The following is an 18,333-nucleotide window of genomic DNA, read 5'->3' as shown; positions in this document are numbered from 1 at the left end:
GATAGTATTGATAGTATGTGTGCAATATATGTGCAATGTACAGCACAAACTGTTAAGTGTGCTCCAAAGCTCCAGGGATTTGTTGAAAATGTAACAAAAATCAATATCAAGCTTGCAAGTTGCACTTTTTTGATACAAAATAAAAACATTTGAACAGATGAAAAAATAGAATGTGGGTTATAAAATATAATTTACACCTGATGAAGGGCTTCAAATTTCTCCACATTTCATTTTGTTAGTTGCACATCATGAAGCACAGTAATAACAGTGCGTGGTGCTGGTGTAGAAGCAGTAAAATTACAGAAAAAAAATCCACTAATGATACTGAAATCAGTATTAAAGGGCACCCTAGTAAGTATTCTTAAAGTTTGGGGACTTGCAAGAAACACACTGAATGTTCAAAATCAAAGCAACGGGTTGAGATATCCTGACTTTTAAGCTGCGTTTGCACTGCGGTGTACGGCCCTGCTCGACTCACTTTTGGTACCAGCTCTTTTTCTTGAGGTGTGTTTCCACTGTGGATAGTACTCCCTCAGTGTAGGCGGGATTCTCAGCTGATCGCCGTAGCAGCGGCACATGAAACTGCCATGACATCATCTTCAACGCTGAATCCTTTGCAACCAAACAGAGAAACGTCTGCACTCGGTCTATTGTACGACATAGTGTACAGTGTAGTTTTGCAAGCTGACATTTTTTTAAATCTGGGTCGAGTGAATTTAAAATTGTGGTCGCTATTGATGGCAACTTGGCTATTTAAAAATCGCGGGGTTTGTGCAGGATGTCCGGTGTCGAGCTAGTGGCGATTCTCTCTGACCAATCAGTGGTCTGCAGTGTTTTAACTCCAATTTCCAGTATCGGCTCACATCGCTTAGAACCTCGACCAAGGTGTTACCAAGAATGGAGTCGGCCTATTGGTACCATCTACAACTTTTGCTAATGGAAACACAAAATTAATCTAATGTGCAAACCGAACTGAACGGGACTGCTTGATGGAAATGTGCCAGTAGTCCCTAATATGCGGCATCGCCCTGAAGGGGTTTCTTTCACAACAATGATCCCTAGCTGTACATTATCCCGCTTATTACACAGATACTTACTTAAGAAATCAATAATTTGACACAAAAACGGTCCTCCAGAGTCCGACATCAGAACTGTGCCCATAGCAACAGTCTGTTATACATAGCAACGGTCTGCTATAAAGAAATAACAGACCGCAAAACGCCGTGATTGACCAATCAGAATCGAGTATTCAACAAAGCCGTGTAATAAAATATTTTGATCATGAAAACATGACCCATTCATATAGAATCAATTAATGTAGAAAACGAATAAGACTTTGTGGCACATTTTCTATATTTCAATAATTAGGTGGGCCTTGGTGCGTCATCATAGCACCGAAAAAGAGGTTAAGAATCACAAGTCGAATGACATCCATTGCACTGCAGACAACACTAACGATAGGATGATAAAATATACTTGATATATTCTTCACTGTGTAAAAGCACCGGAAGGTGTTTCAGACTCCAGTTAAGTGCATGCACTGTGAAATCCTACCGAGAGAGGAGGGACGACACAGGCTGCCATTTATAAATAGAAAGAATCAGCGTGCACAATGTCACGCTGGAGGAAAAATGGGTCTCTTGAATTTGTGTCGACTAAGCACGGACTGGAGTTTTTATTAGGAGGAAATAGAGCGTTTAATTTCATGCTAATTCTTGGCATTAGTTCCAAATGTGACTTAAAAACTCTCTGAGTGGCTGAACTTTCATGTGCATGTGTGTGTGTGTGTGTGTGTGTGTGAACGATAGAGAACAGGTGGCCTGAGTCGCCAGCAGTCTAAACCCTGCCTCTTCCTTCCTCCATCAGCTGATCACAATACGAGCCGCTCCTCCTCCTCCTCCTCCTTCTCGCTGCGTCCTCATCATTTCTGTCTCATTCTGTCTTTCTCTCTGATCAAAATCACCCATGTTTACGTCAACCCCTTCTCTCTCTCTCTTTCCCTGTTTATCCATCCATCCCTACCCTCTCTTTTCTCTCTCTCTCTTTCTCCTCACCCCTTCGTCCCCGCTGTCTCTCGTCCCGGCTGCAGTTAGAGCAGGCTGACTAGCGGAGTGCTGTTGTCCCGAGCGGAGGGCAGAGGAAGCAGCACAGGAATCTCATCTAGACACTCAGTGGCGACCCGGACTCTCTTTTTTCCACCTCCATCACCCTCTCTTCCCTTCACTCCTCTACCTGTCTCTTTCTCTCTTTTTATGGGGGGTCTGATTGAGGGATCTGATATGTTTAACCTTCACCATGAACCCAACAGTGAAGATCCACCTTCAGAATGGGACCCACTTTAACACCTACATGTACCAGGTAGGGACTCGTGCAGTTTGCGGATGTTGCCGGTGAAGGATTGTCTCCAGATCAAATAGCTCTCTCTCTGTGGTCTCCACGTGTCCTTACCCGAGTATCGATTTCAGTGCTGACGACTCTTTTCTAGGACTGAGATATGGCCTCCTCTCCACCTCTTCCTCCTCCTTTTCCCCACCATCACGCTGCGAACTATGATTAATGCATATCGGTTTAGAAATGCGGGCCCTCCACTAAGGCTTTTCACTGGTTAATGTGGCTAGTTGCATGTTTTCAGAAAATAAAAGAGATGAATATCTGTCATGCACTGATGGGGAATTCTCTCTTTTTCTGTGACTGCTGTGCATGATCGGTATGTTTATTGCAGCATGCATACAAGAGACAGACTCTGCTGCTGATGCACAACAAAAACCTCTTTGTGCATCTCCTTTCATCCGAGCAGAGGAAGTATTCCCCTCTCTTCCTTCCTCTCTTTCTTTGTCCCTTTTTCTGGTTCAGGTTTTGTTTTTCTTTAAATGAAGAAACCCAGGATACATGAATGGATGCTATTCTGGGCTCGGGCCTTCAATGGGCACAGAGGAGGAGGAGGAGGAGGAGGAGGAGAGAAAGTTGGGAAACTTGCAAGGATTTGACACCTTTGTTTGCTGAAGCATAAGAAAGTGATATTTTCAAAAACACAGAGAGAGAGAGATGATTTGTCAGCTATGCAGTAAAAATGCTTTTGCTGCGTCAATCAACTTTATGGCCAATAGTCAGGGTATTAAATGACTTTTGATATGCATGTTTTTACAGTGGTGGGTTATTGGGTTTTTTGCCAGGTGTCATTTAAATCCCTTCAAAACTCTTCTAGATTCACTTATGCTCGGGATTTCACCTAGAAATCCCCCTTTTCCAAGGTGTTCAGAGCGGGATTTACCGAGTTGTATTATCAGCTGCTTCAGAAGTGAGTCCAGAGCTGGCGCGGCTTCAGTCAGTCTTGGCATTATCCCTAATGTGCTTCACTTAGGCTGATTTGCTCATGACTCACAATGATTATGCAGAAGCCTAATTTGTACTACATCTGTCTCTCAGCCGTGAAGGAAAAGTGTTTTTGTTGACTTTCCATGTTGTGCATTCTGAAGTGAGAAGCTTTCAGAAAAAGTTTTCAGCGAGCGCTGTTCCTCCAGAGCAGCAGTCAGGGTGGAGATCTGTCAAGTGCTGCAGTCAGCTGCTTCGCTCCGCGGTCTCCAGAGCTGTCACGCCGTCACACAGAAGAACATCTCTCAGCGGCTTTGTGCGTGTCTGCGTTTTAGCGACGTGTGCGCGCCCGCAAGGGCTGCGTTCGCCTGATGAGACGTTCATGCGAAGTTCGCATGCTGCTCAAAACACTTCCCTTTCCTAATGAGCCGTTGCCATGGCCACGGCCGCAGTGTGCGAGGTGGCGTCATGGCAACAGATTACTCACTGCCTACTTAGGGCCAACACCCAGGAAAGGTGTTGTGGTGGTGTGTGTGAGATTTGTCAGAGGAAGGTCGAGTCCACCTCTCTGCTGTTTGCCGCCTCGCTCTCTCTGCAGTGGTGAAGAGTTACAGAGCTGTGATATCCGAGTCTCCCCGGGGACTCACTCATCCTCCAGTCCCCGGTCCTGCGTTCATCTTCAGCGTGGCACTCCTCAGTGAATTACCGAGATTCACATCAGAGTTAATTTAGTGTCTTTTGGTGCGCGCAAATGAGAGGAGCTCAGTTAGTGTATACCATCTCTGATGAGGTATCTCCTTCTTCTCTGCTTCTCCACAGCAAATGATAATTTCTGTGGGTTAATCAGTGAAGCTCAATCTTTTCAGTTTCCGCTCTTGCATTTGCATTGTAGAACTTGTACCACATTCCTGCAGAATTGCTCAAATAAACACCTTGGGTCACAATCAGTGGGCAACTCCGGGGTCTGAAATGTGGAGCCAATGAGGAAGTGCCTCAAACTTGTATTCTTTTTAATAGCCAGCAGGGGGCGACTCCTCTAGTTTCAAAAATAAGTCTGATTGTATATAAGTCTATGAGAAAATGAGCATACTTCTCACTTGATTTATTACCTCAGTAAACATTGTAAACATGAGTTTATGGTCTCAATCGCTAGTTTCAAGTCTTCTTCAATACAGCATGATGTTCATTTAGTAAAGTATGGTCCCGTTTAGAGTCAAATAGACCATAAAGCAGGGGATGCTTTAGGGCGTGGCTAGCATATGATTGACAGGTCGCTGCCATGGCGTTGTCCGGTCTGGGAGTTGTGCATGAATATAACTCACCTGTTAAAATTATATTAAGGCTTAAAGTTCAGCATAATTGAGGGCGTGGCCGCTTTGGGTGACAGGTGGGTGACGTACCGGGTCGCTAGCTGCTAGCTGTCTGCTCTGCTGCGTCACCCGGCCTGCCTCAGCTCCAGCGACGATCCACCTCTTTGCCCATTTTTGGATTAGTCTGGAGTTAAGGCCTTTTGCACACCAAGTCCATATTTTTCTTCCAAAGTTGTTGCACATTTAAAAATAAATACAACCTCACGTTCTTTCAATCACGTTTACACACCAGCTCTGAAACTTTCGTCCATCATTTAAGTTATTGGAACAGGTTCGATTTTCTGCGTTTTTTCACATCCGTCAAAAGGCAAAAGAGGGTTGTTTGACCACTCAGAGCCACCGTCCGTGAAACCTCATCATCCTAAATGGCATGGTAAACATTCACTTCGTCTCCCAGCACAAAGCACTTCACTATAAAGAACTAAAAGAATACAGAGATGCAGAATTTAACAACAGATTGTGGCAGGTGATTGCAGAACAGCTTGGAATCAGGATGGTTGCAAAACAAAGGATATACCAAACATTAGACAATAGTGATTGTGCTCTGGGCAGCTAGACGATAGCTTCTTGCTAATGTCATTCATTCATTAGCCCCGTTTGGGACTAGTATCCATTGCACCCACGTAATTAATTCAGTTTTGTCTTGTATTGCAAATTTTCGCATGAATAGAATAAGAAATGCATTGGACTCAATGTGCAAGGTTTCTGTGCATAACATTTATTATCAGATGATGGGTTAAAAAAAAACACAAACGAAAAATATATACTTGGTGTGCAAAGACCTTCAGGCTTTGTCATCACTGCCATGATGGCGACGGCCAGAGCCACCCACGTTAACTTTCACAACAGCTCTTCAGGAAACCTGTGGGTGACGTCAGAGAGACTACGTCCATATTTTATACAATCTATGGGCACAATATAATGACGAAGTTCATCCTGTCAGACTTTGTTGAGACACCTGAGTGAAAATCTAAACTCAGTATTTTGTAGAACTTTTTCTGTCATTATTTAATGAAGGAAAAACAGGAAGAGCAAAACTGATGAAGTGATTCTAGTGACTTCACTGAGGCAGCACTAACTAATTAACTAACGCCCACTGCTGTGCTCAAGAAACATGCTGAACTCATCTACTCAAGTTTTGCTGGTCTTTCCAAGATGCAAAACTCAATCTGATTGCGGGTGATGTGCACTTGGACTGTGAGCATCCTCAGATTATCATAAATGATATCAAGTACCACAACACTACCCTGTGAATCATACAATGTGTGAATGAGCTGATAGCCATGTTTACAGTTTCCATCTCTTTCCTTCCTTGCTTAGTCACACAATTTCCTCTTTTCCTCTCCTCCCACCAACTGACGCTCACAGAGACGATGTCACCGCTCTCGGGCTTTAGCCGACATCGATTTATATTTGTTTTGGCTTCAGTCTTGTTAATCTACCCACACATAGATGAAGTTGCCGTGAAGTTAGAGGCGGCTGTTGCTCAGTGCATTCATTCTTTTAAAAGGTATTATCTGCTGTATCTCTAATCTTCAATACATCCCTGGAGTTGTTTGTCAATGGAGTGCAGTTCTGTAACCCCCCTTTCCCTAACCTCGCCTTGTCTAAATCTACTTTTGTTAGTGCTCTCCTATTTTCACCCAAATGACCTTCAGCAAGCTGCAGAGAACAAATGTGAACTTGTTCCATTCGGCTGAGAGTTATACAGTTTGTGAAGGTGATGAGAGCAGGGAGAGACTTTTCTAAATGAAAAAAGTAAATATCGTATTCAAAGCACAACAGATTGTCTGGTTGCAGCGCAGTAAAGTTAGCAACTGGTAAACAACAGTAACTCAGTTTACAGATAAACACTGAAAAATATGTTGCAAAACAAAAAAACTGAGCACAGAAATACAAGAAGGTGCATGACTTTAAAAACAGATCACAGCTCACAGCTGGCTGTACCGTGAGGTGGTCGGCTTATTATTAACATGGTGTGCTTCTCTCATTCAGCAGCCCTGTTATGTCTGTATAACGTTACACTACGTTATCTCTCAGCGTCCCGTCATCTACCGCTTTTGTCTTTCTCACTGTGGACGGCCAGCAACTCCCGCCACACGTCGGAGTCTCGCCACTCGCCAATCTCTCTGCTCTCAGAAGGAGGCGGGGTCACGCGCCATCAATGCGTCATCAGTTACACTGCGCAAGTGTTATACCCTGTGGTCTTAATGCACAGGCTGATCGGAATCCTTAAAAAAATCCTGAATCTGGATCGCCACCAAAATGTAATTGATTGTTCATTGTGCCACACCCCACCCTTCCAAAAATTTCATTCAAATCCATCATAAACATAACCTCCTTCCTAGGCCTTTGGCCTTGGCGGAGGTAATAAAATCAACAGGAATTTGGACAATTATTATAATGTATTAATGTACAAAACATACAATTAATATGCTCTCATCAAAGCTACCAGACTCCAGTCAGACAATAATCATTTAACCTCGCTGATCGTCGTAAAACGCACACACAGTCAGTCTACTCAATCACAGTTTTACTGCTGAATGACAAACAGGAAACACCAAGCCAACCAAAGAATGACCACGTCATTTGTGATGACTGCTAAAGCACCTGCCTCCCAGGAGACCGGCGTTCGCGTCCCGTGTGAAACCAGAAGTCAACGTGGATTTATTTGTCACATAACTTCCGTACAAGTTACAGCACTTCCGGTGTTATTTAAACCCAAACCACAATCCTTTCCTAAATCTAAATAAGTAGTTTGTTGACTAAACCTAACCATGTCGAACTAAGTAGTTATATTTTGAAAAGACTGGAACGGAAATTGACACATGTCACGTGTTGCTGGAAATTCGTAGGAAAACACACAAACCAGACTTTGTTGAAAGTCGTGCTGAGCGTCACAAGAAAAAAAAGGATATTTTTGTCTATTTACACAAATCAAATAGATTAAATTATTTCATGAACTGCTGTGAGACTGCTGCACATTCACACCTACTGTATATTTGCACAAACACTGCAGAAATATTGTTGAAATAAAATGTGGGGGTTATGCTGAACATAGTAACAGTTCATTCATATTTTCCCTTTCAGAAATAGTTCAGGTGTGGGCATATAGGTTAACTCTCCACAGTGCTGAACTCTTAGTGCATTACAAACACACACATACACACACACACAAGTACAGAAGGATAAGCACACTCCCAATAAACCATATATTTTTGGGGATTGAATGTGTGTGTGACTTTTTTTTTTATCCGACTGCACTCCAATCTCTCCCTCTCTCTCTCTGCACACACACACACACACACACACACAGCATTTTTTTCATCCTTTAATCCCAAACTGCTTAAGGAAGCGAAGGGGAGAAATCCCTTCACAATGTCTGGGCTCAGCAGTGTTTGGTAACCACTCGCTATCTCACATTGTGGTTGGAGGCAGAGGAGCCCAGAACCTTCTCTCTGCTCCGTACCATATACTCGCTGACAGATGTCGAGGTTGTGTTGTCAAAGAGCCGCTCTCTGTATCTGACTGTGTTGTATGAAGCTGAATAAACATCCCAGGATTCATAGCTCATACAGTTTTGGGGGGGGGTTAGTATTGCACGGTGCACACAGTGATAGCGTGTATGTGTGTTAAAGAGAATAAAAATCAAAAGCAGGTAGAAGCTGCCAGTTGGAAGGTGTTAGACAGACCGCCATGAGAAATTACAGAGAGAAGTTATTTAGTCTAGACAGTGATGTGTTATACTATATATATATATATAACACATCGTCTGTCCTGTTATATAATGCCCCTAACACAGGTTATGTATTCATACCATTATCTATTCTTAGTCATATTTATCAGTGCATGTTTCTCACATTTGTTTTTTGAGATGCAGCGAGCTCCTGAAAGGCAGAAGGATGAAGGGATGAACTAGAGAGCGCGAGAGGTGGCCTGTTGAGCCTTTTTGCCATGATTGAAAGAGACAGTGAGCTCTAACATCTGTTGGTGGATTTGGGCTGAGCTCCTGTGTTGGTGCGCCCCTGTGGAATAAGGGAAAGTAAAGTGAACAAGCTGACCCATTTTCCCCCTTTTTCCTCCCGATGCTCCTTCGCTCTCTCTTCCCGCTTCCACTGACTTGTTGTTTTGCTTGCAGCGTGATGGGCAGGGTCAACAGAGATCTACATCAGTTTGTGTGTTTAACAGTGTGTGTGTTTGTCTCAGATCTGAATTCTGTGATTTTGATTCTTATTAATCAGCTCAGTTCAGCTAGTGAACTGCATTTGTGTTTTGCCTGTCCCACTTGATGTAATGTTGTTTTTATATCTATCTTCAACACGGACTCATGGGAAGGCGTATAAATACCACAACATTACACGGATATTCTTTTTCGGTTGTCATTTTTACGCCACACAAACGTCCGCAGTTAGGTTTAGGCAACTAAAGGTAGGTTAAGGAAAAATATCATGGTTGGGTTTAAAATAAGTATGTAAACTAAGTAAAATACATACATAAACAACATAACATAAGTACTTAAAACGCGTCAGAAACACGAGACAAAAAACACGTCACTAACAAAAACAAAACAACAGTCTCGAACACCGGTCTCCTGGTTATTGGTGCCTTTAAATGAAACTCGTGAGCTCGTGTTTACAACATGGGAAGTCGTGTAGACATATGCTTGACGTTCAAGTGGTTAAGTCGTGAGAACACCGCTGCTAAGCAACGGCAATATTAACGTTACTGTCGGCATCTAGAAGCCACAAAGGCTAACAATTTCGCAATGTACAGCGTCATTCTGACTATTTAAAATTTAATTTTAGATATTTAAAAAGGACAATGTAGATGTCTTCAATTGAGGGGAATTAAAAATATCTTGAACTGTAATTCTGACTAGTCAGAATTAAATTGTAGATATCTGAAACTGGAATTAGTCATAATTCAGTTGCAGATAACCGCAATTTGAATTACGGATATCCGCAACTGAATTATGGACATCCCTAATGACAAACCCCATACACATGAATGGCAAAAGTAGTTTGAATCGTACCAGTCAAAATAGAATTAGGTATATGTTGAATTAGAATTATGACTGCAAAATGACATTGCAGATATCTCTAATGAATATCCTGTGTAGCTATTAAATGTTAGAACAGCTTGCCATACGCCTCTGTTCCTCAATATAGTGGAAGAGTAACTTTAAATTTATGTGTAAATATGTAAAAAGTCCTGTTAGCAGGTTATTTGGCCACATCCGCCGTTCATGGATGCATTCATACCACTATTGCATGACATGTCGCCTCATTAGTGACGCCTCACAAAGGAGATAATGCGCACACTCTGACGTTACAAGCCAAAAACTCTGTTTTCCCTGTCTACACGTCAACGCTGAAAACCTTCACCTTTGCAAAAGCTCCGTTTTCAGGGATCTAAAATGCTGTTTGGGTGTGGACGAAAGGATAAAACACATAGCTACGTTTACAAAAATACCCGTGTACGTGTGGACAAGGCCTTAAAAGAAGAATTTCTTTGTCATGCTCAATGTTTGGGTCATCAGTGAGAAACATGAGAACAAGAATGCAGCGTCATGGCTGCAGGGAGCACCGGGACTGTAAAAACTGTGTGTGTGTGTGTGTGTGTGTGTGTGTGTGTGTGTGTGTGTGTGTGTGTGTGTGTGTGTGTGTGTGTGTGTGTGTGTGTGTTTGAGACAAGCAGAGAGAGCATAAGCCTCTGGGTATTGGTTTGGACTAAAGCCAAGCTTACAAGAAATGCCAACAAAGCACCAAGAGATGTTCAAACAACATGCACACACACACACACACGTACACTCACGCTCACACTCACACTCACACTCACACTCACACAGACTCACACACACAGATTGTACACACTTTAGTAAACAAACAGCCACCCAATCTCTGCTCCAGTGTGATTAAACCACAGAAAATATTAAAAATCAGCTTCTAGCAGAGGCTGTGTGAGTCAGCGGCTCTTTCTGGTCGTACACTGTAACAGCAGCACTGCTGGCCTCTCACCTCGTGTAAATCTAATCAATGGCAGATAGAATAACAGAAAATCATACGGCCAAGTGGATTAAGTATGGGGCTCAGAGACCAGGAAACATCCTCCGACAGAAGAATTGACTGCTCAGACAGCAGCAAGAACCAGACCTTGAAACATTAGTTGTACAAGAAGGACAAAAAAGCGAGGAGTGACGTTTCACCCTTTTCTTCCACTGATCTGAGGAAGACTTGTGTGAGGATCAGTTTACGCTGCTGTGATTTATCTGAGCGGGACAGAATGTTGAGACATTATAATCCCAGACCAGAGCAGGTGAAGCTTATCATTTTCAGCAAAAGACATCTGACATTGTCTGAAAACTCTTTACAAATGCATTAAATGCATGCAGTGCTTGAAATGGGCCGGCATTCACCAGTACTGAGTACCGGCACTTCTGATTTTTGTCCACATTAGTACCCATACTTCTTATTGTGTACCACCACCTCCTGGTGAGTCGTGGTCTAGATGCGAAACCCTAATCACCTTGCTAGAAATGGAGCAAATATGAAAAAAAAAAAAAAGTTATTTTTATAAAACGGTCACTATATCCTGACAGTAGTGCATGAGACAGGTAATCTGAAAAAAATCGGATCCAAATTTCACCAAACAACCAATCAGAGGCGAGCTGGAGCCTGCCATTCCTGAGCAGCTGTCAATCACTCATAAACTCCGATCAAACGGTCAAACTAGGCAGCGCTGATCAAATATGAATAAATATTCTGTTACTGTAATGCCTATTTCTCACCTCAAATGTTTCCAGAAACATCTTTTAGTGTACTGTTTAGCTGTAAAATGAGAAAGTTTGTGACCTGGCAGCCATGTGGAGATCAGTTGAGGAAATACCAAGCACCGCCCACCAGCCGTAGCACAGCCAATAGCAACGCTCTCTCTGAAAGTACCTGTGATTGGCCAAAGTCTCCCGTCAAGGGCTAGATATTTAAAAACCTGAAAACAGAGCCATAAGGAGGTGCAGAAGTCTAGTTATTTCTCAGTACATTTGTTATTACAATATGCTGAAAGGTTATTGTGGAATTTTTGCCCAATGCTGCCAAAAACATTTGTCATTGTTTTGTGTTGTTAATTGATTTCCAATTATAAATATATACATACATTTGCATAAAGCAAGCATATTTGCCCACTCCCAAGTTGATAAGAGTATGAAATACTTGACAAATCTAAATCTAGATACAAAAATGTGTGATTAATTTGCGATTAATCTCGATTAACTATTTTAATTGACTGACAGCCTTAAAATATACATTTATGTACAAACTGTGGAAATTTACCTACTGAACGTGCCACACGTTTTACCAGTTTACATGTTACTACCAGGCGGCACCTGCGACGGTGAAAACAAAAGAAAATATATTTTTTCAGACGATGATAGATGATAGTTGCATAAACTACTTGATTTTTTTTTCATAATTGAATGACAAAAAATCTAAAATCATGACCCAATCCAAGTATATAATTAACTGCATACAAAAAAATACATTTCAAATGGGATATATTATCAAGATATAAATATAAATATACCCAAGACAGATGTGACGATCATGTCATGCAACTGCTGAATTCGGGTATTGGCACCTTTTTGGTCCAATACAGTCATTAATTAAATGTTGTCTTGTAGTAATGGATGGGTGTGTTGCATCAGATATTCAGTAAGGTACAGTACAGTACGTTGTCAGTCACAAAAAATCCTACTACAAACATTTTTAAATACTCTATTATTGGTTTGTAGCCAACCATTTTAAGGTCACTTGTTTTTTTGCAAGAACGATGCTCCTTAAAGGACTAGTTCACCCCAAAATGAAAAACTGCCAGGTGAAAAGCTATTAAGGTTTATATACTGTAAAAACCAAACACACAGCAGGTTAGTGCTGCAGCTCCATCACCGCCGTCTCCCAACGTATTAAAGTTAATGGAGCCGTCTCTTTACAGCTCCAAAAGAGCATAAAAAATGTCCATCAAATTTGCAATATGTGGTTGTTTGTGGAGCCGCTATCTTGAACAGCGTGGGAGACGGCTGTGATGATGAAGTAACGCGCTACAGACTCTGGGATGTATAGATAATGACGTGTAATGTTGTGGTGAACTAAACCTTTAACTGTTACTTTGCTCCATAAGGCCTCAAAGCCTATTTTATGAATTCATCAGTACAACTTGATGTTACCTTGTTACATCGTCAAAATGACACTGATATTAACAAAGAAGTCAACAGTGTCTCAGAGCTGCGTCTGCACTCTATGCCGTGCCACCCGCTTGTACAAAATGACTGAAAATTGCTTCCAACATGCCATCTCTGACAGACTGAGTGGATCCCGACCAACCAGAAACCATTGTGGTCCAAATTCATCGGTCGAGTTTTTCAAATGTGGCTATAAAGGACGTGTGGAGTGCTTAAAAGCTTCAGTGAAGTGCACAGCCATCTGTCAAAATTGAGGAGCGTGAAGAATGAACATCAATAAATCAAACGGCTCTCAAGTGAAATACAGTTTTCTCACACAGCTAAGAATTCACTTTGAATAATCTATTCTCAGTTTAATAATGAAAAGGCCCTCGATCATCACTGGGGTTTTATGAATGTGTTTGATTAGAGAGAGTAAGATGACACTGTTTTTCATGCCATTGTATTTGCCTTTTTGGAAAATATAATGAAATTTGTCACAACATTGTGATCAGAGCAGTTCAGTGTTTTCTGTTACCATTGAAAAATAAGTTTAGACATTCCAGCCGCGGTCTGACAGTTGATGTTTCTTCTACAAGTACATCAGTCTAATGGATAATTAATATTCTTATTCGTCATTTAATTACAGTTAATACATCGTGGATGTGTCTCAGTACCAGTTAAAGTCAAAAGTTTTGTCAGAGATGGAAAGAGTAGCCTACTAGAATACTGTACTAAAGTAAAAGTACTGTTACTTTAAAGAAATTTTACTCAAGTAAAAGTATTATAAGCTAGTTGTGTAAAAATTAACTTAAGTAGGCCGAAAAGTAAAAAAGTAGGAGTTAAAATGTACTCTGAGTAAATGTTACTGCGTTACATTTTTTAAAAAGGGGATGGGGGGGGAGTATGATGAAATATGGACACTTGAACTACAATATGCTGAAAGGTTATTATGGAAATTTTGTCCAATGATGCCAAAAACATTCTGCCTACTCCAGCTTTAATATCAGCTTTAGACTGGGAAGTTTAAATGTTTGGATTTATTAGGGCTATGCAAGTCTTGCTACTGTTTATATTCTGAAAGCTTTTACTTGATATGTAGGCTATAAATGCTGTCAAATTGAGTCCAAATGCACATTAAATAACATTACAGTTTTTGAAATAAATATAAGTGGTATGAACATGATTCAAATTGAAATTCAAATTGTATCACTATGAAACAGGTCTGAAGTATTTAGAATACAAATAGATCCAATGGCATCTAAGAGTATAGACCTATAAATGGTAGTGAGCATATACTTAATCTGTGTTTTTAGATTAATAGGGGTCCTTGGAAAATATTCTCCCCTGTAAAGTGTCCCACCCTGGCCCCAAAGAGTTTGAGAACCAATGATGTAAACAATATGATCTCCAGCAGCTGCAGCCACAAACACACACACACACATTACAGCAGAGGAGGGACTGCAGTTTTTACACACTATGTTGCTAGGCAACGAAGTTCTCATCTGGAGAGCTCATCAGTGTGTTGTTGTCATGGATATAATGGTTGTTGTTGTACTCACCTGTCTGGACGGCACTGTGAAGTCCTACACAATCTGCTGGCTGCTCTTTCAACTTCTCTACTCAAAGCAGAATATATCACCAGTCCACTTGACCTCTCTGTCCCAGTATAACCAGTCCACTTGGTCCCACTGTCCCAGTATAAGTCAAATGTCATGGTCATAAGACGATAATTAGCAAGTAACCTATTTGGATTTTCTTTCAAATTACTGCCAAATTACACCAATATTTACCTCAAAATTTATAAGAAATTACTTTATTATAAACATTATTTAATAATTATATGCTAAAATAGCATATAATCATTCAAATAGGGCTTGAGAAGCGTCTGTGCGCTGCTCTTCATCGGAGCTGGAAAACCAAAACTAATAGAAGACACTTCTGATCAGGCACAAATCTCACCATTGTGTGACTTATTATCTACACAAATGTAACCTGGTAGCTAATGTAATGATTCAGGGAGTTTTTTTAAGAAATTTCAAATTAATTATTTGCTAATTATTATCTATTTATCAGCAGACAGGGAAATAAAGCATATCAATTAACTTTGTATTCTTTTCCTGGAAATGTATTAAATAAATTACCAGCTGTGGGGATAGCATAATTATTAAATGATGTTTATAATAAAGTAATTTTCAATACATTTTGAGGTAAATATTGGGGTAAGTTGGCAGTAAATCCAAAGAAATTTTAAAATAGGTTACTTGCTAATTATCACCTAATTACCATGAAATTTGCAGTCCTGTAAAATGAAGTGTTACCAAACACATTATTGCCGAAGCACACCGTACAAGGTCACAACAGTTTCCAAGATTCAAACAACAAAACACCATGTCAACATCACAGTGCAATACAAACAGCAAGTACAGGAAACTGAACAAAACTGCAACAACATCATAATAATACAGTATTAGTAATAATAAATAGCATGTGTGTGTGTGTGTAAGACATACTCTGCTGCTGGACTGCAGCTCTCTATGTGCTCTCAGAACAGGACTGGGATTATGTATATGTTGGTGATGTGGTCAAATTCAGACTGTTTGTTTTTGGATTTGGTGAAAGTCTATGGCTCAGACCCAAGTATCTAGATCTTCTCCAGATATGTCCACAAATTTATATCCATGGCAATAAATGCCAAATTAATTTCTTGTTCATAGAGATAATCTGATCAACTCCGTTTCTTTTCTGCTCCGGTTCCTCTTGTACTGCCACCATTTCTCATTCTATTAGCATCTTCAGCATATGACAATCCCTGTCCGGCTCTGATCCTATTCACTTTCAGTTCCTTCATCCTCCGAGGACACTGTGCTGACCCAGCATGGTGATTTTTGCTTCTTCTTTGCTGTAGCTGCTGATTCATCTCCTTTCTTCTGTTCCACTCGTACACAGTTTATCAGTACGGTGTGTTTTTTGTTTTTACTCTGTAATGGATGTGACTTGAAATATAGCAAAGTAATATACTTGTTAATGTGATACATAGAAAAGTAAAAGTACAGATTTTAAAAAATACAAGTATACACACACCAACAAAACAATTTTGTTATAGTAACAAGAATAAATGTAATTTGTTTTGTGAATTCAAGATTAAAAACACTTTATTGTCTATCACATAGAGTGCACAGTCACATTGAGATTAAAATATCTTTTACATGTGAGACCTAGCCAAGACAGGGTCAAATAGCAGCATCCAACACATACAAGACAACATTGAATCATAGCAGCAACAATAGGTAAGACAAAATACATTACATTATACAGTGCATTAACAGGGCAGCATGTTGGTCATGTGTTTGCTATTTAATTGAAGCAACTGCAGCTAGCAGTGATCACTTCCTTTATTCTATGTTTAAAATAATTTAAAGAGATAAGGGTCTCAAGTTTAAGCTTGGCCTGCAGATCGTTCCAAGACCAGGACCGTAGTGGATCAGGCTTTGCCAGCTTCTGTACTGATAGAAGGCGCCTTAAACTGAAGCCATTTATGTGACCTACGATCATAGCTGTTTTGGAGAAATACAAACTTCCGGCTTAAGTAAGTAGGAAATATGCCAGAGATGATTAAAAAGTTGTGACAGTCTATTTGGCCTCGTTTAAAATAGATAGTGATGAAGTTTCTCTTTACTGCATGACTGTAAAGGTCTTGAGAGTTGTGTTTGAGGGGTGCTGGTGATTTTGGCTGCATGCTTGATGATTCTTGGGGAGTTTATTTCTCTGTGAGAAAGTTATACCAGGATGTTGAATGTGAGGACTGATTCGGTGAGTCCAATTAGACACACTGGCATTAATTTAAGCCACTTCTTGCTCTTGCAGTAATATTATTGCTTACAAAAACCCAGAGGCGAGCGCTGAGGTGGGCAGAGCGGCACAGCTGAGGTTGTGTTTATGCAGATCAGATAGCACGGTGCCATTTCTGCCTCCTCAGACCACCTCTTATCGCAGGTGCACAGAAGGCTTCTCCCAGACGGCGTCCCACGGACAACACGTTTTCTTTTAGGAGAAGCCAGCCTGAACTGCCCGTTATCTAAGCCTCACCTGCTGATAAAGTAATTCCTCCTACAGCTACTAGCAATGTGCTCACCCTGTGCTTGTGCCACCAAAAACCTGTCAGCCACGCCCACATGTGTTTGCACCCCTGAGATTACAGCTGCATACTGTATGTGCTCAACCCATTATGTTGATCACTGATACAGTATTAACCTCTGTATGTATGTATGTGTGTGTGTGTCTTGTGCAGGAGTTTGCCACCCTGACGAAGGAGCTGAACATATGCCGGGAGCAGCTGCTGGAGAAAGAGGAGGAAATATCTGAGCTGAAAGCTGAAAGGAACAACACCAGGGTATGTGTGTGTGTGTGTGTGTGTTTGAGTGTGTGGTGATGCTGATGAAAACAAACAATGTTTCTCAGCTTGAAATTAGTATTCTCTTTGGTCACGCATGCGTTCATGTGTGTGTGTGTGTGTACTGTAGCTGCTGTTGGAGCACCTGGAGTGTTTGGTGTCTCGTCACGAACGCAGTCTGAGGATGACAGTGGTGAAGAGACAGGCACCCCCACCATCTGGAGTCTCCAGCGAGGTGGAGGTCCTCAAAGCCCTCAAGTCGCTGTTTGAACACCACAAGGCTCTGGATGAAAAGGTGGACACACACATATATAAATAAGGGCAGCAGTCTGTTCTAATACATAAATAAATGCGAGGGAAACAATTGGCATCATTTTTCAGGACATCGTATTTCCATCACTTTGCTGCTCCTAGTTTGTCTTTTCAACAGAACTGCTGTCCTCCCTCACTAATTAATCCCAATTATTGCCATTTGTTTTCTCATTAATCTGTTAATGAACCGCAGCACTTCCTGTGTTTCAGAGTAAAAGTTCTCCATTGAAGGGAAGAGATTGTTGCTGAAAGGCCTTTAATGTGAAACAGATGGAGGCAGTCTTGAGACAACAAACAGCAAACTGTATATGACAAGCCGTTTTAACATTTAATCAAATCACACTCCTATCACTCTTATATCCATAATAAGATTTCTCCTGGTCTAAACTGTATTCTCACTCGTCAGAATGGCAATTTAAGATATCCACAATACCATTCTTACTAGTAGAAATTATATTTTAAGATATCTAAAACTTTATTTCTCCTACTCAAAATTAAGATATCTTTAAATCCTTAAAAAGTATAAGTGGCCGTTTTAATATTTAATAGCTAAACTGGATATATATCACAGATATCTGTAATTCCATCCTTCCTAGACAAAATACTCAAGCCTAAGGGCCCTATTTTAACGAGTATATATATAATATAAATGATATATACATATAAATTATATATATAATTATTAAATCGTGTTTATGATAAAGTATTTTTGATCATTTTAAGGTAAATATTGG

At 40.7% G+C, this 18,333-nt stretch overlaps 1 protein-coding gene across 7 annotated transcripts in view; it reads left to right on the top strand.

Annotated features, from left to right (window-relative positions):
- ppfia4 (PTPRF interacting protein alpha 4) overlaps positions 1-18,333 on the top strand; it is a 77,759-nt gene that overhangs the window by 35,305 nt on the left and 24,121 nt on the right. For 6 of the 7 annotated variants that reach the window (XM_074630802.1, XM_074630751.1, XM_074630762.1 and 3 more), the window contains exons 3-4: positions 17,186-17,287; positions 17,418-17,582. In XM_074630802.1, coding sequence (XP_074486903.1) covers positions 17,186-17,287; positions 17,418-17,582 — 267 coding nt within the window. Of the gene's footprint in view, positions 1-2,046; positions 2,359-17,185; positions 17,288-17,417; positions 17,583-18,333 lie in introns of those variants that run through there. The other variant, XM_074630772.1, reaches the window with a different exon arrangement.

This window comes from Sebastes fasciatus, chromosome 1 (genome assembly GCF_043250625.1).
Source record: "Sebastes fasciatus isolate fSebFas1 chromosome 1, fSebFas1.pri, whole genome shotgun sequence".
Taxonomy (NCBI): Eukaryota; Metazoa; Chordata; class Actinopteri; order Perciformes; family Sebastidae; genus Sebastes; species Sebastes fasciatus.
Note: the sequence above shows the minus strand (reverse complement) of the source record. Positions and strands in the feature narration are given on the sequence as shown.